The 26,785-nt window shown below is 39.3% G+C and overlaps 1 protein-coding gene across 1 annotated transcript in view; it reads left to right on the plus strand.

The window, feature by feature from the left end:
- The window catches only part of CNTNAP5 (contactin associated protein family member 5), a 270,985-nt gene that overhangs the window by 161,111 nt on the left and 83,089 nt on the right, over positions 1 to 26,785 (plus strand). Inside the window, exons 11-12 of the mRNA XM_040068846.2 lie at positions 5,027 to 5,133; positions 18,238 to 18,357. Of these exons, the coding sequence (XP_039924780.1) occupies positions 5,027 to 5,133; positions 18,238 to 18,357 (227 nt within the window). The remainder of the gene's footprint in view (positions 1 to 5,026; positions 5,134 to 18,237; positions 18,358 to 26,785) is intronic.

The following is a 26,785-nucleotide window of genomic DNA, read 5'->3' on the forward strand; positions in this document are numbered from 1 at the left end:
GCTAAGCAAAAATGTCAGCACATTTACCTATATTAAAAATGTAGCTGTTCTAACAACAAAGCAATCAAACCTTAAAAAAAATGTCTTTTGTCTAAGGCACAGATATCAGGTTTTTCCTTCACTAGTGCCAGTCCCTGCACAACCTCCTCCACAGTTCTGTGCTATTCACATGCCTGAGGGCTGTTGGCATCAGTGGTCAGATCTTTTAAATTTTGGTCTCTCAGTGGCAGGCAGAACCAAGGTGACCAGCAGTGGAAATAATAATATATTTTAAAATTTCTTTCCTCAAGTTTTGCATATCTCACAAAGAAGAAAAACCTACCTATGTTATAAACTATTGAGGGGGCGCTTTTTTGTGTTTTGTTTGTTTTTACATCAATTCAATAGGATAGACTAGATGATTTGCATCATGGAAAAGAAGAATTGTCTGTTCACATTATTTTCGTTCTCTTGTTCTCTTTGTACTCCATGAGTTCTCATAACATATTTAGGAAAGAAAATGTAGATGACTTAAAGAAGGCCACAAGACTTTTTAGTAAGTTGTTGGTCACTTTTCTAAAGTAGCAAGAGGAGAGGGAATTTGTAATGTGTGGTGATGAGAAAGAAATGTCTGCCGAGGAAGACCAGAGGTCTGAAGAGCTGAGGAAAACCAGACTTCTTTTTGCAGTCCATTGTTTTTACTGCTTTTACAACTTTTTATCTCTACCTCTGGTTCTGGTAGCTTTTTTCTTCCTTTAGTTAAGGACACCTATCCCACTATTTTACCACAAGATGACATTCAGGGGAAAATAAGAGTGGTGTATGCTTTTGCAATATTTTTTCTGATGCTCCAGCTCTTAATAATTTTCCCCTTGGTAAACCTCTGAAGTTGTTATACGTTGTCTGTCTGGTAGCATTGCTAAATTTTTCTTCAAAATGATTGCCTGGTCTCCCCTTGAAGCCATTTCTTGTATCAAAAATAACCTTTGGCAAGGAATTTCCCAGATTTACGGCTCTGCACAGTAGGGCTGAAACCCATGCTGCTGCAATTGGCCTCAATCTATTGAGTTTAGTGGAAAGACACCATTTTACTAAAGCAAAACATAGTCTGTTACAGCAGCACCGTGAGTTTCATCAGACATATATGCCACTATGTGAAGTCATCTCTTTTAATGCTAAATTTGGCTAATTATAAATAAAATAGCTGCTGGCTGTAAATAGGAAAACATGCTGAAATAAAATGAATTTGATACCGTATTTAAGGCAATGCTTTACTGTACTGTTACAAGATTTCGTGTTTTACTTTGTCACGGAATTACTAAGTTTTAGAGACTTAGTGCTCATTTAAAAAATATGTATATTTACAGTCTTGATATTTAGGGGTTGTGCTCCTTTTTTCTTTCTCTCTGTGATGGTTCCCTTTATTTCCTCTTTACTTAGGAGGAATAGAGGTTAGTGCTGGATGTATTGTGCTGACTATAACAAAATCTCAGAGGTGCTTATTGAAAGTACACCGGGTTTATTTCCAGTCAAGTGTAACATCAAATGCGTAGAGCTCCTTCAGCCTCCTCACTCAAGTAATTTTGCCATTGTTATTTCTTCATCATTCCCATCAAAGGCCCAAATTTCTCCCCCCCCCTAATTTCTGTGCAGTTTGTCCTTTGATTTCAAAGGAAGCACGCATATGGTTTTGGAGGTGAATGTTTCACCCAAGGACTGTGAAGGCTTTTGTGCAGGCTCTGAATATTGCTTGATGGCCAGGGTGTGCGTTTTCCAGCTTGGCTGAATGGGGGAAAAATTTATTTGCTTCACTTATTTTTATTTTTTTAATAATAATTTTTCACTGTGATATATATTATGTGAATAAATGGGGAGGATCAGAGTCTCTGGTCTGCCACAAACTTTATTAGGCAAATCCATACATTTTCAAGTGTCTCATTTATGTTACTTGCAAAAATTGAGCTTTGTTCATTTCAGTTGCAGATAGGTCAGGGAATGCCTGATGCAAATTTTTGTCTGTGAAATGTTCTGTGATACCACTGCATTTTTTTGTTGAAAGTGTTTGTTTCTGCTGCAAATATTAATTTATATTTTAAATTACATGTGTTTAAATCCTTCAACATGAGGATCTAGGACAGTTCACAAATAGAACAATCTGTGACTTATCCATGCCTTGATTAATTTTAATTATAGCTATTTCTTAATTTTGAGTTCTCTCACAATTAGGAAAAAAATTGCTTCTAATGAAGACACAACTGCTCAGCTAGAATGGGATTATGGTAATTATTAGAGTTGCAAAGAAATTTGTTTCATAAGCTCTTAGAAGGGTTAGTTATCTGACCAAAAACAAGATCAATGCAGTTGGTGCTAATTAAAGCAAATAGACTAGGGAATAAAAAAGATTTAATCCTGAATTTATGAATATCATTAAAAGCTGACATGGTTAGTTTGACTTGCATTTTGTGCATTGTTGGGAGAAGAAAAAGTGTTTGCATTCGTAAGACAAGTAGAAATAAGAAGTGACCTTCAACTCTGTAAAGTCTTTAAAAGGAAACTGTTTAAAGGGAATAAATGTGCTTAAGCCTCTAGTACAGGCCTTTGGCAAACCACAAATGGCTAGTAATTAGCTCTACTGCATTGGGTTAATTAATAAAAGGTAGTTTAGAGTAGGCAGAAAGCATATTTGTCCCTTACACTGATGATGTAAGTTATGATAATAACACAGCTCTATTCTTTTTTTCTCTCCAGAGAGCTCTATTAACATCATATGTTTCCTCTCACCAGCCTCCCTGTGATGTGAATAGAACTGCTGCTGTACAGGTGACACAAGGAATGTTTGTCACTAAATAGCAAGTGGAATTAAAGGCAGTGTGCTGAGGGCAAGGGCAGGCGCCACCAAAGTACAAATATGGGTTAATGTGCTCCCACAGGCAAAATTCAATGTATCACCACAGAGCTGTTGTGCCCCTGTGCTTTGCCTCTGGGATGGAGCTGCTGGGGAGCTGCTGGTTCAGGTTCAGGTGGCTGGCAGGATCCTGCAGGACACAGCAGTATGCAGGGCACAGCACACAGTCCTGTTTGCACCGTCCCAGGAGGCTGCTCATGCTCGCTTCAGCATCGACCCAAAGCTTTAAATCTCATTTCAGTATTGCCAGGAGTGGGTTTGATGGCAGAGGGGCTGCCTGGGCTCCCGCGGTACCAGCAGGATGTTGGATGGATAGATGATTGCCCAGCATACCATTAAAAGCCCAAATCTCATCCCTTCTCAGAATTCCTGCCTTATAAGGGTAGGACAAACCCAGAGGTTTTGGTCTTTCCCTTTGTTTTGTTCTTGTTTTTGAAATACAACATTCTCCCACCGCAGTGGAAATAGCTTCCTGGAGAGCTGGAAAACTAGGAACGGAATTCTCATGCCCAGTCCTCATTTTGTATTTGAACTCAATGATTAATAGATTAATAGAAGCCATGACAATGGTTTTTATAACACCAATATATCTTAGAAATATTTTTTAAAATGTTACAGGTAGTTATAAATAACATACTTTCTTCTTGAATTCCTTATTTCTCTAGTATTTGAATAATAAATAATTACTGCAGTAATTGAGCAAGCATTAATAAAAATTAGTCTTTCATGTTAAGATTTTTATATGACCTTTATAATTTTATGTATCATGGTATAAATAGTGATCAGGTGTTCTGGAATGAATCTTAGACTCACTGATAGAGATGAATAGATGTAAATTTGTATGAATGAGCACGGAGCATACTGAGGACAAGAGGTTGTTCTGATACGCCTCTGGGCACATAAACGGGTTCCTTTGGGTTGTCACGGTTTGGCAGCTCCAAACAGACTTGGATTCAAGTAAACGGATGAAAACTTGGCTGATGAGGGTCAGAAGGCTGGTGAAGATGGCTGTTTGTGATATTTCTGCTTGCATGAATGGAATGGGTTTTAATGGTAACTAATCCAGAAGAAACAGATTGGAAGCCACTGCTAAGGGCAATACGTACTTAAATGCAAAAAAAATTCCTAAGGAGGAGCTGCAGTAAAATCACGTCTTCAGCTAGAAAAAAGCAAGGTAACATCAGTGATTTCACACTAACACCCTGGAAAGATCTGGGCATTGAGAGTTTTGAAGTTCAAATTACAGCAAAGCAAATCCTGATGGAGTTCTGTAGTATAAAGGATAAATTGATTGCCTGTTTCCTCTCCACCCACCCATCAAAATTGAGTCAGCGGTATAAACAAGTTTCTAATTTTTCAAAAGTCAGGCATACTGTGTAAAAGAGATTAATATACAGTAAGAGGGAAAAAATAAAATGAAGGAAAGGCAAATAAGAGAACAATCTGTTTCCATTTAAGCTGGTGTAACTCTATTGCACTGCCTGCGTCTATACCAGGGGAGTTCAGATCGGCATTCACTTCTTGTCCTGGAGATTGAATTTATCTCCCACAGCTTTTATTTCTGTTCATTTCCTGAGCTGCATGCTGTTGTGCCTCTTTCTTCTTTTAATAATTTGTTTCACAATAATACTTCAGAGGCACACCAACTAAAATGAGGAAGAGTACAGAACCTATAATTGAAGCATATTTTTTCTCTCACTTCAGAGATTTTCATGCTGTTAGTGTTACCACAAATGTAGCTCAGCCTAATTTTGATAACAGTGGTGCCTTTTTAATCAGAGAATGGGGGATTCTCCTGTGGAACAAGATGTGGATAGCATTTTTTCACCTGCTACTTGCCTTGCTCTGTGATCAACAAGTTCATGACACTTTAATTGTTAACAAGTGGAATGTTTTTATTTAGAGTGATCTTTACCTATCTTCTGGATGCTTAAATGTTGCTTTCTTCAGTGCTTGGCCATGAATCACAGAGAAAGAAATAATTATTTCATTACACAGTGATTCAGCCCTAGAAAACTCTTGCCTGAATGAGGAGTTGAGACAGTTCCGTTGCTTTTAACATTTTTCTTTTTTTCCCCCAGCACATTATTTTTGCAGAAGTATTTATCATTAATTACATTTTTTAAAACTGTCTCAATTTAGATGTTTACCCAACTACTGTGAACATGGAGGAAAATGCTCCCAGTCCTGGACCACCTTTTACTGTGACTGTAACAACACAGGCTACATGGGAGCCACTTGTCACAACTGTAAGTAAAACCACATGCAGTTTGCATTTGTATTATGTCCACATCATAATCACAGTGGTCATTAGACACTTAGTAGAGTGTCAGCTGGGCTGAACTGGCTGATTTTAGTCTGTCTTTGGTGCTGTAAGTCAGTTTTACTACCCTGGGCTTTGTTTTTAGATCATATGAAAGTCTATGTTGCAAGAACCCAGTTTTCGACAGTTTATGATTTTGAAATTTTGCTGAACTATTTTTTGGGTTGCTGCTATTAACAAGAATACAGAAACATTCAGCTACTGAAGTCCACAGCAAAAGGGATATTAAGGTGGTTTAAAGGTTAAAAAACCCCCATGAAACAGTAGAGACACAAAATGCTTTGAATTCTGGTAAAAAAGGAGAGAGAAAGGAAAAGCCAAAATAAATCTGTTCATACAGCTGACTAAAAGGGAAAGTAGAAAATGGAGGTAAACTTCCAGTTCTAACAAAGGAAATAAATAGAAAAAAAGAACAGGGAGTAAGAATAACAATTCCAGGAATACAACTGTGACCACTCTGGATGCTTGATGAGCACTTGGACCGCAGATAGGATGACAGTGGTGAGATGGATTTTTTTTTCCCTGTTAAACTAAAAAGCAGAAGAGAAGAAAAGGTACTTAGTGGTTTGAAGCTGAGAATATTGGCAACCATACTGTCATTTTGGAGACTTTAATGGTTTGCTAGTTAACAGTGAAAGCATTTGTGGGGTATGCAGCTGACAAGAGAGTCTGTTGAGAGGTCTGTTCATAGATTTGTCACCTGAACTCTACATTGTAAACACAAAGGAAGCCAAGGGGTTTGTGTGGAAATCACGCCAAGCCAGATGAAGAGAGAGAAGAAAAAGGCTGACTTTATAGTTTTAAAAAGCGGGCTTACTTTCTATCCATTTCTTTTGTTGTTACAAAAGGCAACACAACTCTTCAAAGCTTGTAGGGCCATGAAGAGTATTTACATGAGCTGATGACTGGTACAGAACTAGGTGACCAGATCAGGTGGTGAGAAGGGAGAGGCTCCTTGGGGAAGGAGGAGAGCTGTCACTACTGACTGTCAAAGGTGATTAGGGCCACTCAGCTCTGGGCTGCATCTGTGCCGTCGTATTAGCTTGGGGCCTGAGGCTCACTGTCTGTGCCAGCTCAGTGTGGCTTCTGTCCAGAGGAGACCATTCAGTACCACAGAGAACTGGTTCGTGATTAGTTTTCCCCACAGACACTTCCATGGAGCTAGTGAAGCCTCCTGCTTCTGTCAGCTCGTGTCTGCACTTCAAAGGCACATACATAGCTGCAGTTATTTAAGGTTCACTGATGTGAAACTACTCTGGAAAGTTTCTCAGGAGGCTCTTGCGTTAAGCTGTGCACACCTGTGATGTACAGCTACTCACCTGCTCAGCTTATTTATAACTGATTTATCAAGAGCTAATTTGATTCCAGCTAGATTGTGGAGCCAGCTACCCTGTGAGCCAAGCAGAGCTGATAAACAGCCACATTAGTCTGGAGGAATGCATTCATCTACTTGAAATATACAATGAAACCAATTCAAAGCAAATGCAGCCTGTTGATAAGAAACTTGCAGAACAAGAGATGTTATCGCTTTCGGCTGATAGTGGTTGATGTGCAGGAGTACCTTTTAGTAGGTGAATGAAAGTCACGGATTTGATCACAGCATATCTCCAGAATATCCTCAATGTATAGAAAACTCTCCAATCCTGTAATTCAGTGTAGTTCTATCAAAGTAAAACATCTAATTCCTTATGGTTTGAAAAAGTACCTCAAGAGATTTTTATTTTTCTACAACACTGATGCTGACAGGCCTGAAATTGAACTTATAACCACTATGGAGAGGTGATTTCTTTTATTAAATGGCCTTTCAGACCCAAATCCATGCAGCAGCAAGGGAAAGATTTAGCTGGCAATCTGCTGCAAGCAAAACAGTTAGAATTGTTTCAGTGTTGCCTGGATTTCTTTTTTGTCTGTTACATCACCATAGTTTTTGCCTCCTTTTGGTATGGTTAGAGGTGGATGCCACTGCTTGAAAATCATAAAAAGATCCATTCTTTGTCATGCTTTTAGAAAGAACGGCATGGCACGCATCTGCAGGCCAGATTTAATTGGTTTATGTCTTACCACCTCAGACTGGGAGATGTTACCATTTTAAGACCTGAGATCTTGAGAGAAATTGCCCATAACTTAATGTCATCAATTATGAAGTGTTGAAATACATTTTATGTTTGGTACATAAGCAAAAGAAAATTGGCAGAATAAGGGAAGGAGGAATTGGCGAACCTGAAACCACTGCACTTATTTTTAGTTCCAAATACTGACAGACCACACTGGATCCTGCTGTGAGGAGCAGCTAACAATACTACTATCTCTTCTCCAAAAAGTTTGCAGTTAGGTTTCCGAGGATATAAAAACATGCTGGCACAGGTGATGGAATGCCAGAAAGACTTCATCAGCATCACAGGTGGCAGTTTCAGTCTACTGGGTGCATAATTACTTCTAGGCTTCCTTATAGCAAAATAGTCCTAAGATAGAGATTAAAAAGAGGAAGGAATTGAGGTGCTTGCAGACATGGAGTGACATGGGAGAAAGCAATAATGTGCTTGTTTGAAAAATATAAGGCTATGGTCAGAGGAGTTCGACATTTTTGACAAGGCAAATGTCAGAGTCATGACAGGTAAAGAGGTTGGAAATGTGCCATGAAAAGCAAAGATAAATAGTTTGCATTTGATGCAACATAAGGGAATTAGACAGTGTCAGAAAAGAACAGTAAGTTGATAGAAGACACAGCTGGGACAGCGTTTGCAAGACTGTGTCAGATATGTGGAACAAAATTGTGTCTGGCATGTCTGAAAATGGGTAGTTGAAATTCAGGATGTGTGGATGAAGCATAAGTCTGCATATGAAGATATATGGAAAGAACTACCTAGCTCTAGACGTGGCCTTAATATAGTCTTTAACTAGAGGCAGCTACTTGCCAGCAAACCTCAGGTATCCTCCTGTTCACTCCAAACCCCCTTCTGATCCTGAAAGCTCCTAAACTGTCACTGGATGTTTGACTATCTGCCTGGTCCAGATGAGGGTCCACTACTGAACTGGGGTGTGGTCCTGTCCCATTAAAGAGTTATTTTGTGGCAGGCAAGTTTCACACTGGAATGTCATCTGGTCCTGCCTCCATTCTCCTCTTCTCTGAACTTAACTGTAAATGCAAGTAAAGTCTTCCTAAAGCCTGTCTGTGTTTTCTGGGTTTCACTAGTTTCACCATTTTCTCACAGGTAGTTTTGTGCAAAGCTTATTGCCAGATGCATGAGCACATTTCTTTGTTTAGTAACAGTTAATCCTCCTTTGCCAGCTGCCACATGGAATGTTATCAATGCTTTCCAAGTCTTTTGTTGTTGTTGTGATTTGTTTTGGCTTTGGGTTTTTTTCCCCCTTTTGGATTTACCTCTCATCATTACATCTTCCAGTGCAATTCACATCTTCTCTCTGGCTGATCACAGCACTGACAGGCACTTGTATTTCCATCTCTGTAGCTGTGGAACTCTAAAGCACATTCTCTGCCTTGCTCTCACAAATGCATGTGGGCTTGCAGTTTGATGGTAAATGTAGAACTGGTGTTGACTGTCTCCAAATGCCCATTTCACTGCCCATAGTTTGGGGAAACCACAGAATAACTGTATAGGATGTACAGCCAACTGTTGGTGATTTACATTTGATTGTGTGAGAGTTTTGTTGTGCTTTCGTTTCTCCATCTCTGTTGGAAATAGGATCCAATTTGCAGATATATTAAAAGGTGTGTGATCTATATCATCTCCTGAAATTGTGTGGGCTCTTTCTTTTCAAACTTATTCTTACTTGAGCTTATCTCTAGCTGAGACAGTGCTTTGAGGATACAATCGTATTTCAATCTCTAAAATGTGTGGGTTTGCTTTGTGCTGTATCTTTTAAATGTGCTTCACGTAGCTTGCATTTAGATAGGTTGGAAGATGAGCTCAGCTGAAGCCTTTTGGTGATAGATACTTTCCCAGTTTCTCCAGTGTGGTGTGGGTAGCCTGCTGATCTGTCAGGTATTGGAGTAGTCTGATAAAATCCAGACAGGAGAGGATCCATTATGTAATCGCATGTGTGAACCATAGCAAAACAGATAATAATGTAATGTTCATTTTCTCTTTTTCTCCTTTAGATACAAACACTGATGTTAGCACGCAGCTTGGGGAAAAGGCCTGGGTGGGATTCAGCTGATCTATCTTTTGCTGTCTGGTACTGTGACATCCAGGTTAAGATAGTGCTCTGGTCTCTCTATATGTAATAAGGAGTGTGAGCTGCTTTCAGAATTTAACTAATCTCACTATGGGATGGGGTGTCCATGGTTCACGGACTGCCTCTAAAGTCTGTCATCTGCAGAGGGAGGCTGTCCTAGCTTAGACATAGAGCAGGCAACTGAGGCTGGGTCAAAATTATAGGTGGGAAGAGAGATAGAGGGAAACCCAGATAAGTGAATTACAGATCTCAATTTATATATATATCTATATCTATCTATCTATCTATCTATCTATCTATATACATACATATATAAATTAATACGTGTATTAATTGAAAGTACATAGTTTAAAAGCTGCATAGTCATTCCCCTCATATTAATTATTCTTGTAATTATCATCTGATAGTCAGAGCAGTTGACCAGTGTAAAATGGCCCTGAGATACAGAATGTTATAACTTTATTACAAGATAATGATTAGTAGTCTTATCTTCCTGTGAGTTATGCTAGTCCCTTAGAAAGCCTCATCTTACCCTTCTGTATTTCTATTATTTTTATTTATGATATCTTTCAGGTGGTTTTTAGTCTTGCATGAATTTTTAATTCCAAAGAATGCTGAACATTGATATAAAAGATGTTGAGAAATATAAAATAACAATTTTATTCCTCATATTCTGGGGTTGTCAACATGTCCCAAAGCTTTGCAAGGTGATAATTAACAGAATGTAATTTAATTCTGGGTATTTGCTTTGGTGTATGATCTGTCTCACACATACAGGCATATGTCTTATTGGCCTAAGTAACTGCTGGAGGAAAGAGTCATCCAATAATGGAAATGTCATATTGTCATTGATATGGCATAAACTTAACATAACTTCAGGCTTTGAAAATGTATTTTTTAATATTAATATGCTTACTGCATATATCATTTTTTATCTGAAAAGCTTAATATAGCTTCAGCCAGATTGTTAGCAGCACTGGAGCTGCATCTTAAAATGCTAGCTGGGGGTTTGGTAATTCTCCTGTGTTCCAAGGAAGGGAGATGCGTACAGTTTGCTGGCTGGGCAAATGAGGTTTTGAGAGTTTCAGTCTGACAGATGCCTGCCAGTGAGCTTGGTAGTGCAATTCACATGTCCTGAGTAGCCAATTTTCCTATCTGAGGTTCTTGGAACAGGTTTTTTCCATGTATGTTTGAACACATTGGTTTTCTTTGACTAAAGAAAACACATTTAATATTCATATCAATCCTTCAGTACTGTACCTGGTGTTCCTGCATATTTTTGTTCAAACCATGCTTTTGGAATATGAATTTTCATTGTTTATTTTGTAGTAAGTTACCGTGTTATTAATGCTTTCCCTTCAGCGGTGTTCATTTAAAAAATATTTTTCCCTTTGCCTGAGATTTTAACATATTGAATACTCCTCTTCGGGACTTTCCTGCAGAACAGAGCATGTGAGGGACTCAGTCCTGTTTGAAGCCAGCCTTCCTTAGGTGTGACCATTCCCTGAGGGACACGTGGACTTCCCAGCAAAGCCGAAACACCGCGCTTTGCACAGCACCCTTCGCCCCTTTGGTTACTCCTGTCCCTCCAACGTTACCCTTCCATGGTCGAGGTCCTCCTGGCTGCTTTCCTGCAGGGCTTGCAGGTGACCCTGCACCAGCGCCAGGCTGGGGTCTGTGATTGTCACAGCCACCTTCCAGCCACAGCAGGGAAGTGACAGGAGAGGATGGCTTGACACGACCTTTCCTGCCTTGGCCGGGGGGAGTCCTAGCTTGGGTGGTAGGGGATTGTCTAATAACCGGGTGAAGTGGGAGTATCTCTCCTGAGCATCCATTTAGGTGACCCTGCAGTAAAAGGCATTTTAATTCTGTCTATGGAAATAACATATTCTTTATCAGATGAGTAAGTACATATTTTAAAAAGGAAAAAACAAGCTGTCTGTCATCCGGGCACGTCACAGGAGAGGCTGCATTATTCTGTCAAGAGCAGAGCTGTCACAATCCAGGTTTTGAGAGTGTATTTTTCTGGCATTTAACAAGACAATTGTATTTTAAGGGTGAGAATCATGATCATTCCCTGAGTTCATTGCTGTACTAATCACTCTGATGTTGAAATAAGAAATCTGCCATTGCATATCGCTTTATTTTTTATTTAGAAAAATCTTCTGTTCATTGCTCATTACTCCAAGTCTGTAAGAGCAGATCTGTCAGGCCTGAGGTACATGAGCAGAGATTGAAATAGTCATCTCTGATCTGCCTCCAAGAGCTCTGAGCATTTTGTTGAGAATGCTTAATTTGGCCTGCTCAGCATTTGTGTATATCTCTTTTCCCAAGGTCAGTCTATGGCTGGTTGAATATCCTGGCAGAATCCCCAGCTCTTTCTGGCCTCTCCAGTCTAACCAGTACATAAGTTCTCACCTCTGAATACAATAATAATTATCATTATAGGGGTTATTATTACTTTTTTTTTCCTAAGGTGCAAAGAATTACAAAATGATTAAATGAGTCTGAAATGATGTTGCCACAAGTATCCTGTTTACATTTTTTCATGACTTTACAATTTCTAGAGATGATAAAAGCAATTAACTGCTGCTGCATTTTAGCTGGGAAGTAGACAGTGTCAGCACCTCCCAATGAAATCAAGAATTAAATTTCTTAGGTTTCCTTAATGTATTTTATTTATTATATCACCATAAAATGTTCTCTCCCTCTGAGAAATTGAAAATTATCAGCTACTTTAATTAGATTATGAGAATCTAATCTTGAAGCAGGAATACTACAAGATTCATTTTGGTAATCATAACTAGTGCAGCTCAAATTCTGCTAGGGATACTCACATTTCATACAATGAAATCAATTTCCAAAGTAATTGGGAATACAGTCAGAACAAAATATTGGGAATTTTAAGGTTTGCTTTTATTTTTTGAGGAAAGTTATCTTGCTGTCCAATAAATCTGAAAAGGACAGAGTCCTCTGAGGAAAAAATCCAAGCGAACAAATTATTTTCCATTTGGAACTTAACATTCTTGGTGGTATCTATATTAGGAACGTGCTGCTGGGTGCTGCAGAGAGAGGTTTACCTTGCCTGGTTTTCCCAGGAGCAAAACTGAACAGTGTCACTGTAACCTTCACACTGAGTTCAGCAGCAAGCAGGATTTTAAACATGGGGTGAGAGGTGCGTCTTACCGGGTGGATAGCAGGTTCATCCACCCATTGAAGAGAGGGGGCTTTAAATATGTTGCTCCTTGAGGGTTATTTGCAGAAGTTCGAGGCTTTGTGCAAAGAATGGCCTTTCTTTTTTTAGCCAAAGTAGAACTGGAGGTGAAAAAACAAAGAGGTGGCCTGAAAGACAGCAGAGGTTTCATAAGTTAGGAACACGAGGGCAAAGGAAGCAGAGCTAAGAACTTAGGGACTGAGAGCATCTGAAGGCTCATCTGCTGAGCAGCGCTGCAGTAGAGCAGGAAGCCTGTGCTGAGCAAAGGATGCCATGGAGACTGCAGGTGAACTGCTTAGGGCAAAAGTAAGACTGGAAGCCAGATATCAATACAGTAAGAGGCAGTCTGTGAAAAACTGGACAAAAAAAGATCTTATATTGGAAAAAATGGAAGTTTGATCTTGGAAATGTTGATGCTGAGCCGTGTGCTGTTACAGATTTCAGCTATGGCAGGGATAAAATGACCTCTGGTTTAAGGACTGGAATTAAAACAGCTAGATTATCAGGTTCAAGATACTTCAGAGAACTGAACAGTGATGCAATTGCTCATATTTAAATCCTTTCAGGCTCATGAAGCATACTGAATAAAGGCTGAATTTTCAACTGCAAGAGCAAGCCCAGCCCTTTCAGACCTTACTGTGGAGGAACAGAGAGCTCCTGCATGTGGCTGACCAGCCACAAGGTTCTTGATGCAGAAATTAGGAAATTAAATTCTGTAAGGATTTTGTACACAAAAGGTCAAGAAATTGTTTTATTATAATGATATTAAAATTTGGTAATGCTTTTCTGACGTTGAAGTGTGAATCATGGATCTATAGCTTGAACCATGACTAATCAAAGTGAGTATTTATAGTTTTTCTAGGATAATTCTGTGGGTGTGTAGTGTATGGCTTGAAAAAACATGGGATTGTATACATTTCAGAGCTATAGTTTCAATTTTTGAGCTTATGAATGTTTATATCACAGAAAATATGAGAAAACACGTAGAATTGGTTGATGCTGCTCTGGCTGGGGATAAAGTGAATGATGATCAAAATTTGACAAATGATTTCCTAAGCACCTGGGAAGATGAACAGTGAGAACTAAAAGAAAAGATAGGGAAGATGATCAGTGAGTTAAGCAGTGCTATAAACTAATGTTCTGATGTGATGTTGATCTGAAGAGCTAGTTCAGCTTGAGATACTTGAGACTGAAAGAGGTACCTGAGGGAGAAATTTGGTATGTGTGTTTTACAGAGGATTTTGAGGGGCTGGGAGATAGATATCTTGAGCTCTGTCCGTACAGTGCGTGCCTGCACACCACCAGCACAGCCCATCCTACAGGTAGGCACGAGCACAGATAGCACTTACTTGGAGATGCAGCTCTTGCTCTCAAGAATGGGGCTCTCAGGCGGCATCACTTTCAGCAGCCAGCTCTGGGAGGATCTTAAATTCCTTTGTGAAATACAACAGTTGCCTGTAAAGAAAATCGTGATAAAGCAAAAATGTCAGCATAGGGTCTATCCAGTGTTATAACTTACAAGTGATTCTGGGGAAAAAAAAAAAAAAAAAAAAAAAAAAAAAAAAAAAAAAAAAAAAAAAAAAGGGCAATAAAGGACATCATTTGTGACCAAGTAAAACAGATATTTCTGATATTGTTTCCCTTACTAAATCTAGGACTTTGGAGTCAAGCTGTTTCTTGTTTGGGCTTTGTGGTGTAGCCAGTTACCAGCAATAGCCCTGTGACACCTTTTACACTGTGTTTTTGCTTTTATTTTTTTGCTACTGAGATCCAGGCTGAGCTTGCAGGGGGTGATGTGGGTTCATGGGGCTGCTGACATCGCTTTCTGTCGAGCACTGTCAGAGTGCAGCTCCGTGAGTGAGCTCCACCCTGCTGCCTGTGGGAGCTGCAGTGCTGCTGCTGTGTGGCAGCGCAGCTCGCTCCCAGAAGAGCCCCAGGAAACACAGCAGGGGCTCAAAGTCCTGAACTGTGATTTTTGATGTTTCTGGCTTACTGAAACAAACAGTGCTGGAAACCATACTGTTATCTTCAGTGGCTGGTGCTAATCAAAATTAGCCAAAAACAAAAACAAAAAACCCAAAAACCAACCAACCAAAAAAAACCAAAACAAACAAACAACAACAACAACAACCAAAAAAAAGCAAAAAAAAGCAAACCAAGAACAAAAAACCTGGGAGCGTTGGAGCAGGAAAGCTGATCTTGCTTCTATGAGACAAAAGACGAGGTAAATGTTTCATTTTTTGAAATAATATTTTTAAAAAGGTATTTTAATGAGAAAACAAGCTTTGCATGGACAGCCTATCAAGAATGCTATTTGTGTTGTTTTGGCCCCATTTGGGTAAACATTTTACAACAGGAAAACAAATTTGAAGGAATAAAAATATAAAGACTATTGAAATACTTCATGAAAAGAAATAAAATCACTATTTTTTTTTTCACTTAAAAATTTAAAATATTGTTAAAAATAACATTTGAAAATTCATGGTGGGTTCTACTCTAAATGAACTGATGAATACCTCTCCTTTATTGCAAAGGTGCAATTACCTTTGGTGCTTGCTTTTTGAAAGTGAGGCTTTATATGCCTAAATGGTTGGTGACTCTTTAATGACAATTACAATAATTGTTTCCTTAGCATCCCCAAAATGAACACAACTCCATCTACACCAGAGAAGCCTGACACAAAACAGAACATAAATATGAAGGCAGTTTTCAAAGTTGAGGTTCTGGGGTCATAACAGTCACAGCTGACTGTTTGTCTTTCATTTTCATATGATGTTTATGATTGCAAAAAGGTAATAATGACCAAAAAGATCTTGTCTTTCATGGACCCATAAAGATGGCTTTGAGTTGTTGTTACTGGCATAATCGGGCCTTTTCAGCAAATGGAATCGCATAACTTTATTCCAAAGCAAGCCATCATCTCAGGCCACAAAGGAGTTGGGCAGAGCTTGGAATGGTTGCTGCTCTCAAAATGTCTGTAGGGGCATCTGTGGGAGACTGAAAAACAAAAATTATTTACTTCTTGATGCATTATATAGACAAAAATAACAAAAAAGAGAATTAAAATCAATGGCCCATCCACTTCCAGCCTAGAAGAGCACGGTACCAAATGCTACAGATACAGGCATGTGAAACTTTGTGTGCAGGTATGAAATAAACTGCCCACCAAAACAGCTTTCCACCAATCATGATGGAATATGTTTTATGTGCTAGAGCTCGAGGTTTATAGCCTTTTCCCATTTCTTCTGCTACTTCCCAGTATGTAGTGCTGGATTTCTCATGTAGCTGAAAGGCAAACATGATGGATGGATGGATTTCCTTCCGGCAGACATAACTGTAGTTTTATGGAAGCTTGTGTATCCTTTCAGATTTATACCAGTTGAGCACCCTTAGCCTGATTTCTAGCTCTATATAGCCTTTTTTTGCTAAAGTTACAGTGACAAAGGGGCCATCTAAAGGTGAGTAGATCATCTCTGTTTGAATCTGCCCACATTATTAATGGCAGAATCTTCACATCTTTCCTTACTAATTTGAAAAAAGTAGACCTGGGCTCCAGCCAAAATGACAGTCAAGAAGAAGAACACTTATAAAGAACAAGTTGTGATGAAGAATGAGATTTGCTGTGCCAGTTCACTGACAACATATTTGTTTTATGTCTCTACCCCTCGCACCATCCTTTGTCTTCAAAAACACCCAGCAAACAATTCAGAGGAAGCACTTGGCATATTCCCTAATGAGACAAGATAAAGCGTCCTGTAACGATGATGACAGCAAATTCACTAAGTTAACTGCAGTTTAAGAACTTTGCAAATTGATCAAATGGTGATTCCTTGGTTGCTTACTTAATTGCCTGTTACCATCTCTCTCCTGACCTCCATATGCCCACTGCTTCTGTCAGCACTTCTGCAACTCAGGGACTCTCTGTCAGCCCCTCAGGTTGTGAACACTGGAAGAATAGGTTCTGGTTTGGGGATTTTATTTAACTTGCATTTAATATATGTTCTTGGCCAGATGCCACAGTGGGAATTTAGAGATATTCTGGCCTCCTACCATGCTTGAGTACATCACGCTGTGAGGAAAAAGCTTTCCTAATTCTATTTATTATAGGATGGATGCTAATTAAGGCACTGTCTCATCAGGTGCTGAGTACCTTAAGCAGCTTCTTAACCCTGGGAACGCTAGTGCTATGCTTGTTTAGCACTCAGTGATGCTCTGTCTGCTAAAGATGTCTGGTCAGGCAAGAAGTGTGCAAGGGAAAAGCATATTTTGGTGAGTGTGCAAATGATTGAATCCATAATCTTAATCCGTAGCCAGTTTGGACCAGAGCCCCTAGAACTGTGATTCTGTTTTGTAGGCAGAAGTGAAGAAGTGTCCAATATCCAAGTGATGAACACTTACAGCATTCTTCAGACAAGGCTGCTTCAGGGCTCACCATTTCTGCCTTTTTGAAAATTTCATTAGAGGTTTCTTTAAGGGAATGAGAGAAAAGGAGGAACGTGAGTCCAGCGTGAGTGGGAGTGAGGAGCTGTTCCTGCTGCTGTGGAGCAATTGCTATGTTCTGCAGGGATTGTGTTTAGAAGTGGTGAGGAAGTGCTGGCCCTGCCATCAATCTGCAAAACTCCCTGAATTCCTTTCAGATGAAAAGCACTGGGAACTTTGCAGTTGTATTTACAGCCTCTACACAGCAGTCATATACTGTTATAGAGAATAATTTTGTCAGTATAATCAGGTAAGTGTTTAAGCAAGTGGGGAGGAAAAAAATCAGCTCTCCTGAAATGACATTTGAGGTGGTTGTTTATGGTCCAGGATCTTCTGATACTTCTGGACTGCCTCCCTGCAAGAGTTTTCCCTTTGCCCCATATGAAGTGACATCTATATCTTTCCTGAAAATATGCCTCAAATACACAGATTGTACTGACCCTTGGGTTTTTCTTCTTTCTTTTGTTGCTCTTGGTGACCTGCTGTACTTGTTTTGTTAACCACTTGGACTTTGATGGGCACTGGTACTCTAAGAGAAGAATATTGATAAACAGAGAGAAAGAGTTGGTTGTATAAAATTAGGTCTAAAGCCTAAAAGTATCACCTAGGCAGGAGACCATGTCTGAGCTTGAGCTTTTCTGCTGGAGGACAATGGATTTCATTTGCATAGTAGACTATAATAGGGCTTTAATGCTTCCTGTTAACCTTATCCTGCAGGGAAGGTGAGGACTGGCAAAAATATCTGTTATTTGTGTTGGCAAGATTTAAGTGCATGCCTAGGTAGTAAATCACGTGTACCTGTGTGTATGTAGGTATGTTTTTGAAACGTGATACATGGATAAATATATGTACCCCCCCATGACTAGATGTGTCACATTTGAAAGCTCATATGCCTTTATTTGAGTATTTACATACTTTAATCCAAAATAGAGCAAATAACTGTACCTTTAAAGCGGCCCAGTATTAAGTTCAATGAGTAAATTAAACAAATACCTGATTTTGAGCATGGATTCAGGCCCAAATGCAGTAAGATTTCACATGCTAATCAGCTGTGTGTTAACAGGGTGACAATAATTAACACAGTACCCATGTATAAAACGTGTCTGTCTGTGATGCAATCACTCTCTCTTACTTTTAAAGCTGTCTACGAACAATCCTGTGAGGCTTACCGGCACCAAGGGAAGACATCAGGTTTCTTCTACATCGATTCTGATGGAAGTGGACCACTGGGACCACTCCGTGTTTTTTGCAATATAACAGGTAATGACCTAACCTTGTCTTGGCTGCCTGATGTTTGGTCTAATTTGATTAGAGGTGGTCTGAGGAGAATGATGGACACGTCAATAATGCAGCTCAGTAGTGAGGAGGAAGCAGGGAAGTTGTAACCAAGCCTCCACTTTGAGATGTTTCCTTAAATAAGATCTATGCAAAAGGGATTTTTAAAATAAGTTTGAAAGACTTACCTTGCTGAGTGATATATACAGCAGTGTCTGTGCCTTGATAAAGGGCACTTCATAATATCATAACTTTTGATGAGATGTTTGTTTTTTAATAAAGAGGTAGACACTTAGAATCCAAACCATTCTTTTGTAATTTAATGATTTCTCTGCTTTATTAGAATATGAGACCTGGGGATTATTATTGAACTCCTCTTACTGAGCTAGCTGTAAACCCTTCTAGTCTGATGTAGGCAGCAATACATCCCCTCATACAAGTGGGCTGCCTCTGGCATTCCTTGATTGTCCCTGGTACTTGTATGGAGGAGAATGCACGATGATCTTAGGGGAAGGGACACCAAAGAGATGGATAGCAGAACAAAAGCCTGGCAAGGTAGCCTGTTGGTTGAGTCTTTTTAAATTTACAGTTCTGTAGTTTTAAAATAAGAATTATTTCAAATGAACTGGCAAATTCTCCCCTTAAGTGGATCCTAGTTTTTGTATAGGACTGTCAGGCTGAGAGTATGAGAAAACATTGCACAGCCCTTAGTGTGGGTGGGGATAGATGGTAGGGCTCCCTTTCTGCTTTTTATATTTGAAATGGAGGTGAAATTTCCCACACTGTCTCCTGTTTGGCATTTTTTGCTTTCTGTGGCCAGGTGCAGATGAAGGAATGTTTTATTACCCTTTCTAAATTGCTAATTTTGGCTGAACTACTTTGCCACATATCACCTCCACACAGCGCTGAAAACTGAGGACTCAGGATATTCATATTTTATCTTTAATCTACTTGTACTTAAAGTGCCTCAAATTAAATTTTCATTTTTATTTAATTGGGCAATGATTATGTTAATTAAATGCACAACAGTTAATTATTAAGTATGTTTTTTATTCAAGTGTAACAAATATTTGATAAGATGTGTCTCCTTCACTGCTGAATCTCCTAAGAATTGAAACAGTTTCACCTTTCTGTCTGAAATCCCTCCTTGATCTTCAGTATGGGAAATGTGCTCATTTTTATTATTTATCATATAAATATGTGTGATCAAAACATTGTCAGTGCTTTTTATCTCTGCTGAAGAAGTAGGATTTTTGACAGACACCTTGCATTTGCTTTCCTCCAATAAATTTTATCTGGCAGAAATCCAGAAGGCATATACCTGATTTTCTCTCTATCTGTGATGAACTTGCTGACATTCTCATAACATTGGTTATGAGAAAAGTGGAGGTGGGGAAAACTGGCAGAACCTCTTAGCCTGGAAAACTTATGCCTCTGTGTCAACTAAATATGGTTTGGATGCCTTAATCACAAGAGCTTCTTTTGTCTCTGGGAACTTCCCTTATTGTTATTCTCATAAAAATTGTTTTCAGTAATTGATTAAGTGCAAAGTAGGAGAAAAATGATTTTGTGTACACAGGGATGGACTATCAATTTGCTTCTTTTTTCAGATGATGCTTCTGCTTAGTTTTCTGAAAGTACCTCGTATTCAGGGAAAGGCAAAATATGAAATTCTGTGTTGTTACACTAGGTATATACAAGGATCAGAAAAAATATTATTATTCAGTGACATGAATCTGTACCACACCTCCTGTGAATGGGAAAACATAGATGGTCATGAGAGTGGATGGCTTCCATGTGTGGAGGGACTAAACAAATTAAAAAGATGGTTGGGGGGAGCTGTCACAGGAGAGCATGGAGATCATGTGTGGGAATTGATTCTTTTTCATCACAGACGACCTAAGGGGCACTTAAATGACTACATAGCAGGATTTGGGATTTTTTTGTTTGCTTGCTTTTTCCTGATGCAATGAATTCAACTTGAAACCACCACAGGACAGCAAGGAGGCTGATAGATCAAGAGAGGGAGTGGAAACAGCCCCAGCCTTGCCTGATAGATTCAGAAGGTGCAAGTAAACACAGAAGTTTAGTTGCAGCTTCCCACTCTGGCAGCTGTGAGGTAAAGACCATTGGGAAATGGGAATGAGCTTCAGGAAAACCTTTTGGCTTCCTTGGGTATCTCTTCACCCTCAGAGGCAGAGGTGGGCTCCTGGGCTAAATAAAGCTTTTATTTTACCCAGGCTGGTAGTTCTTTCTGTATACAGTTCAACAAGCAGTAACCGCTTTATGCCCAAAATGTGTTCAAGCTGAAGAATTTGGAGGTGGAATGGAAAATTCAGGGCAATGACTCACTTAGTGTTTTTAAAAGTGGAGGTGCAGAGAGCTAATGCCTTCTGGGAATTACAGTGCCTTTAATCTGTGAAAGATGAATTCAAAGAAGAAATCAGACCATCAGAAATGAGCAGCACCATTGCATTTGAAGAAAACTGGTTTTCTTAATGTTTACTTATATTTTTAAGTTCTTTCTATTTCTAATTTTAGTTCTATTTTTTTGTTTGTTTGTTTGTTTTAGTTCTGTCTAACAGCATTATTTACATGCTTAATTTAAAGGATTCAGATAGGGAACTTGTTTGTAGCTAGTTATTAACTGGGGCAGATGAACACCAGGTTTCTGGCATACTGGTGTCTGATGTAGATATGGAAATATCAACATTGCAAGTTAGTTTACTGTGTTTATGTTTGCAGTGGTTTCTCTGTAGCCTGTCAACTTTAGCAGCCCACTGCTGAATAGAAATTCTGAATAAAGCAGAAAATTGTAATTGTGTGTGTTGAGAGGGAATTGGACAGTTACACAAAGAGGGAGAGGGAGATAAGGGAAAGGAAATGTTACAGGGAGGAAAAAAGTAAAAATAGTATTAAAAATATAAACTCAATTTTCAACATGGCAAGAAATTTAACAGTGGTGTCACAGAATACCTGATGAATAGCTGATACTAGAGTGGGTAAATGTACTTATCCACTGTCTGAAGAAGCGGCTGAAAAAGCAAGGTGACAAAAACTGTGGATGACGTGCTACTATTTAATAGTGTGCTTAGTGGTCAAAAAGGGAGAAGAGCTTATGAAGCTTTTTAGAAGGATCTTACCTGGGGAGGTGCTTATTTCTACTAAAGCTAAAATATGTTGTTGAAATAGTAGGTTGTCAGGAACACTAATGTGCCTGATTAAAGGCATAGAATACAAAGAGAGGTTAAAAAAAAATAATCCAGGGCTATTTAGAATGGGAAGACTCAAAGTGAATGGGCCTCACTGACAGAAGCAATGCTCATTTTCATTTTCTTACTGTAGGAGGAGAAAGACAGTTCAATGACAGTGAAAGACAAAAACCTCGAAACTAGATCTAAAAGGAAAAGACAGCACCTTATTAACATAATGTTTTCTTCACCTTATATACCCAATGTCTCTAGAGCAAAGTCACTTTCACAGGGAAATTCATGAGTTGTAAGAAACACTCCAGATAATGCATCTGTGTAGGAGAAAGTGAACCAACATGTGCCAAGCCATGATTGGGTGTAGGTGGATGCCATGAAGAACACCATGAGGATGTGAATGGGTCCGTGCAGGGATTTTTAAACTGGGGTGGTTGCATTGAGTACTGTGGGACCACATCTGGCACATTTCCAGGGCCATCCACATGGGAATGGAAGCTAGCTGTGCTCTCTTTTCCTGGGTCTCCAGTCATCCATGGGGCTCTATGGCTGCACCTTTTTGACATGACGTGCAGAAGGAATGTATTGTGTCATACTTTGGAGTAATGAACAGCTGCCAGAGCTGGGAAAGATTTTCCTTGTAGGCTGGTTATTTGATAATCATCCCATTTGAATTAATCTTGATTGAAGAATCATAACAGTCAATAGAAAAGATGACTGATAGACCCTGTGAACCTCAGGTCTGGCAGTCTTTAAGTCATTGTGAGGCTTATTTTTTTCATGCTGCTTAGAAATCTATCGGTCTGTCTGGAGTAGTATTTAAATGCTAATAACCATGTTCTTCTGGACAAAGCCTATAGACATGCAGTCTACATCCATGTGCTTGTTTTGCTGTCCTGTTTGAAAAGTGGAACCTTTTCTCATCTCTTTCTATGTAAATTTTACCCATGAGATCTGAAAGATTTGCTTACAGTATACTTGAGTCTTCTTGTGACTGTACTTCTCTACTGATGCTGTCTTACAGTATTCAGATCCTGGGCTAGCAAATCAATAATGCTTAGAAATGGCCATGATTAGATCAGTGGTTCAGTTTATCTTCACTAGATATTTTTCCAGTCCTCAAATAGTTTGCTTTTCCTTTCGTCCCAATTTTACTTCCAGCGTTGCAGTTTGAGGAAAGATGCAACCCTATCTCAGGTCTTGCTGCTGGCCCAAGATCTGCTTTTGAAACTGCCATGGTGAAAAAAATATTAATTAACAAAAATATATCTCTACTTGTTGCAGACCATTTCTGTTTTGGAGTCTCGTCTTAAAGTGCAAATAGTGCTAATTTCTCTCATGCAGGAAAAAGAAAGTTTTATTTTTTTCTGTCTCAAAAAACTGTATAGAAACTGTGTCTAAATCTCAGAAGAAGTAAAGGATTCTAATAAGATGGGAAGTAGGTTGTCAAAGTTATACTTGCAATTTTTTTTACAAATTGCGTCCTTTTTTTAAATTCAGCTAATGATGATAAAGATTTTTATTCTTCCATATAGTACATATCCCCATTGATGTTCCTAAAACAAGCAGTTGTATTATTGTCCATGGCATCCATCTTTCCCTTTGTTTCCACATGTGAATCTCAGTTCATATGCTTATATAATTCCTTAATCCATTTTCCATAAGAAGCCATCTCCTTTTACTTTGTATAGCAATTACACAGATGCAGGAGTCACCATGTACGCAGCCCTTTTTGCATTTCTTGTGAACTTGGGAAATTCTTATGTGAAAAGGAGGGCTGCCCCTGAGCAGGCTGAAGCAAGAACAGATAGGAGGAGGTCATGCCCTTAATTCTGCCTTTAATACCTGCAGCTACAAGATTTTGGAACAACAATTTAAATGGTCAAACTCCTCTACCCTGTAGCTTACTCTCTGTAGTTGTGACTGACTTTATCACAAGAGAACACAACAAATGGAAAGTCTTTACAAATTATTTACTACTGTTTAGATAAGATTTACAGTTTATCCCTCAAACTCTATGGGTCTTTTTGGCACACTGTAGTTTTGACAATTTTTATGTTTCTCTTTTGATTTTTTATTCAATATTCTTCAAGAATGTTACAGAATGAAAAAAAAAATCTTTAATGTAAATATTATGTCAAAGGCATTGTGCTGTCAACAGCTGCCTTGCTGCTTACAATGAAATTGTTGTTTTTCGAATGAGCATCATGGCACAAGTCCTGAAGGACGCCTTCACTGTCACATTTGCAGGTGGCCTCTAAGGAAGTTCTAGTACTGAAGAATGTAACCAGGTATTTTTCTCTAGCCATTACCTTTTAACAAACATTTACTGCAACTTAATCCCTCTTCTGCCACACCTCATAAGTTAGAAGTAAGCTGTGTCTCTGTCCAAGTCACTGCAGTTGTCTTGGTTGCAAGGGGTGGATCCATTTGCCCCAGACACGGGTGTCTCCTGCCCTGCTGCACCCCAGCAGGTATCATGTCCACGCTCCTGGTATGGCAGCTGAAGAACAGCAGGTTTGCCAGGCTCATGCAAGTATTTGAGCCATCACAAGATGTGTGAAACAGCAGAAATGTGATTTGAGTCTCAACACTCTCTCCTCAGAGAGACTGAGGCAGAGAGGACTGCAGAGTGTAGGGAGTGGAGAAGTGTCCACTTTGCACTAGGAAGTAGATCAGTGACTGCCTCTTCAGTTTTTGAAGAGCAAAATTCCTCACTGATCATTTTCAGATACACTCTGTTAAGGAGCTACTGAAATGGAGGATCATTGGGAAGTAGGCTGGCATGATGATGGTTTGCCAGCTGCAGGCTTCAGCACAACATGGGGGAGGAGGGTGCAAGATGTCACAAAAGAGGTGTGTGGTTGTCGTCCATCAGAGACATCTGGCATGGTCATTCTGCTGAGAGTTGCCTTGAATGCATTGCAGTGCTTCTGCGCTGGATGGACGTGGCTGAATCAGAACTCAGGAGGAAGCTGATGAGCAGAAAACAAGCTGCAGAATCATATATTGCTGGGTCAGCCAGCAGGGGAAAAAAAGCAAAATGTAGATACAAAACCAGTAATGGGATGCTTTCAGAGAAGACTCAGAAAACACTTATTTGGAGTCAGTGCATTAAAGCCGTCTGTGAAAAGAAATTGCTCTTCTAATGCCCTTCTGAGGGAGTGTGTATTAGAGCAGCTGGGTTGACCTGCCACTGCAGCTTAGAACAGAACAGTATTTAAGAAGGGAATTCTTGTCTTTTTTGTGGTTATTCTTTTAGTTATAGGTACAACATTCTGTATAAAATTTGGCATTCACTATGGAGCACCATGAAATGAATGCATTGTATGAGCTCTGAGAGTTATTTTTTTCTCTCATGTAGCATTTACCGTATGTTTGGCTTGTTGGCAATTTAATCAGTCTGAATAATCTTGTTTTGTGACAAACCTCCTAAATCACAAAGGAATGATGCAGTTTGTATGGGTGGAATGTGCTCTACAGGGATATTTCAAGTTGAAGAATAAAAATGAGAATTAGACAATACAGAATTCATTGAAAGCCAGTTTTCCAGCTGCTCTAATTTCCCACAATTTAATTTGTGTGCCATCAAAAGCAACTTGGAGGTTTCCAGCAAGATGATAGAACTATGGGCTAGGCTAAACAGAGAGTCTAAAATGTGCTTAATGCATTGCAGTGCCATGCTGTAAAAGCATCTCCTAGGGCCAAAAGCAGACAGCATAATATCCTAGTGAATTGGACCATTAAATAAAACTGTGAAGTCATAAAGCTGTAGCATTACCCTGAAATTAAAGCATTGTCACCTTTGAATTATGGAAATAATTTAACAAGCATTTAGGAAATCTGCTTTTCAAGGCTGCATTAAACTATTCCACATTATACAATAGAAGATGTGGCTGCAGTCTCCTACTTGGTTTTGAATGACTTCCAGCTTGTGTTTAGTTTGAAATTTTACCAAGCTGAGAAAGTAATAAAAGAGTAGAATGGAGTAATAGAAGATAAAAATAAACAGTAACCTATGCCTGGACAACAGCTTTTTAATTATCATTGCAGATTCACAAGTGCAAGGAGAGCTCATTAAATGGAGTAAACAAGAAGAAAACGTGTAGTATGGACAGATACAAAAATATAATGATAACCTCCTGGTTGAAATACATGAGAAGAGAGCTTTATCTGTGTAGTTTAACAGTTTCCAGGTATGGAAGTGACTAGAAGGAGGTAGTGGCGCTTGCTTTGCGTCTGTGATTACAGTGTCATTGCATAAAAAACATAATGTAAACAAAACAGAGCAAAGAGTAAATAAAAATTCTTGCACTATCAAACAGGAACAAGTATTTGAAGCCCCATTCTCAAAAGCTGTGGGCATTACTGGTGTAGAGGTGTGCCTCTGAAGGCAAATTCCAGACACAGAGCTAAGGTGCAGACACTGCTGGAGGGAACTGTGGGCACGTTCAGATGGCAGCTCCGTGTCTTACACGGTCCTGAACCTGCCTGAAGTGCCAGATCACAGATCATTGTCAGGAGGCTTCAGAGGACCTGTCAGTGGAGTAGTGAGGGAAGAATGCCTTGACCTCATTCTGAGGCAATCAGTGGTATTTTGGGAGCAGCCTAGCTAAACTTGTGCAAGTGAATTTGAGAAAGCAGAATGATCTTTTTCTAATTGTTGACAAGTTTGAGGTGGAGAAACTGGGTTTTGAATAAACCCCAAGGGCTGATCTGAAAGGTGATGGTCTTCAGAAGAAATGCTGGGGTTATTTTTGGTTGGTTTTCTGATCTATGGAATCAGATGCAAAAGTCTTGCTATTGTTTTGGAATGGTTCAAGGATTTACTGCCCTCCAGCTCTTAGTAACTTCTCTCTCAACCAATGGAGATGCAGGAGGGAGCACTGCTGGCTCTTCTTCTCTGTCCAAAGCAATCTGAAGTTTAAATCATTTTCAGTCTCATTTGCTGCATTTAAACAAAAGGGTGTCCTTTTGAAAGAAGGAACTTTGTTTTTTGAGGGTTTTTTACTGTGATGTGAATGTAATCCTTTACTCTTGTAGCAGGCTGTGTTTGACTTTGTATGCATTCCCTTGCCCCTCCACACCTCACGTGCTGCTTTCTAAAATGGAAGTACTTACTCTTCCCCTGGGAACTGGGAAGAAGCGTGACTGAGATGGTGGAATAGATTTCTCTTCCTTTTCCTCCTCTCACCCTGTTGCCTCCA

This window comes from Hirundo rustica, chromosome 7 (assembly GCF_015227805.2).
Source record: "Hirundo rustica isolate bHirRus1 chromosome 7, bHirRus1.pri.v3, whole genome shotgun sequence".
NCBI lineage: Eukaryota > Metazoa > Chordata > Aves > Passeriformes > Hirundinidae > Hirundo > Hirundo rustica.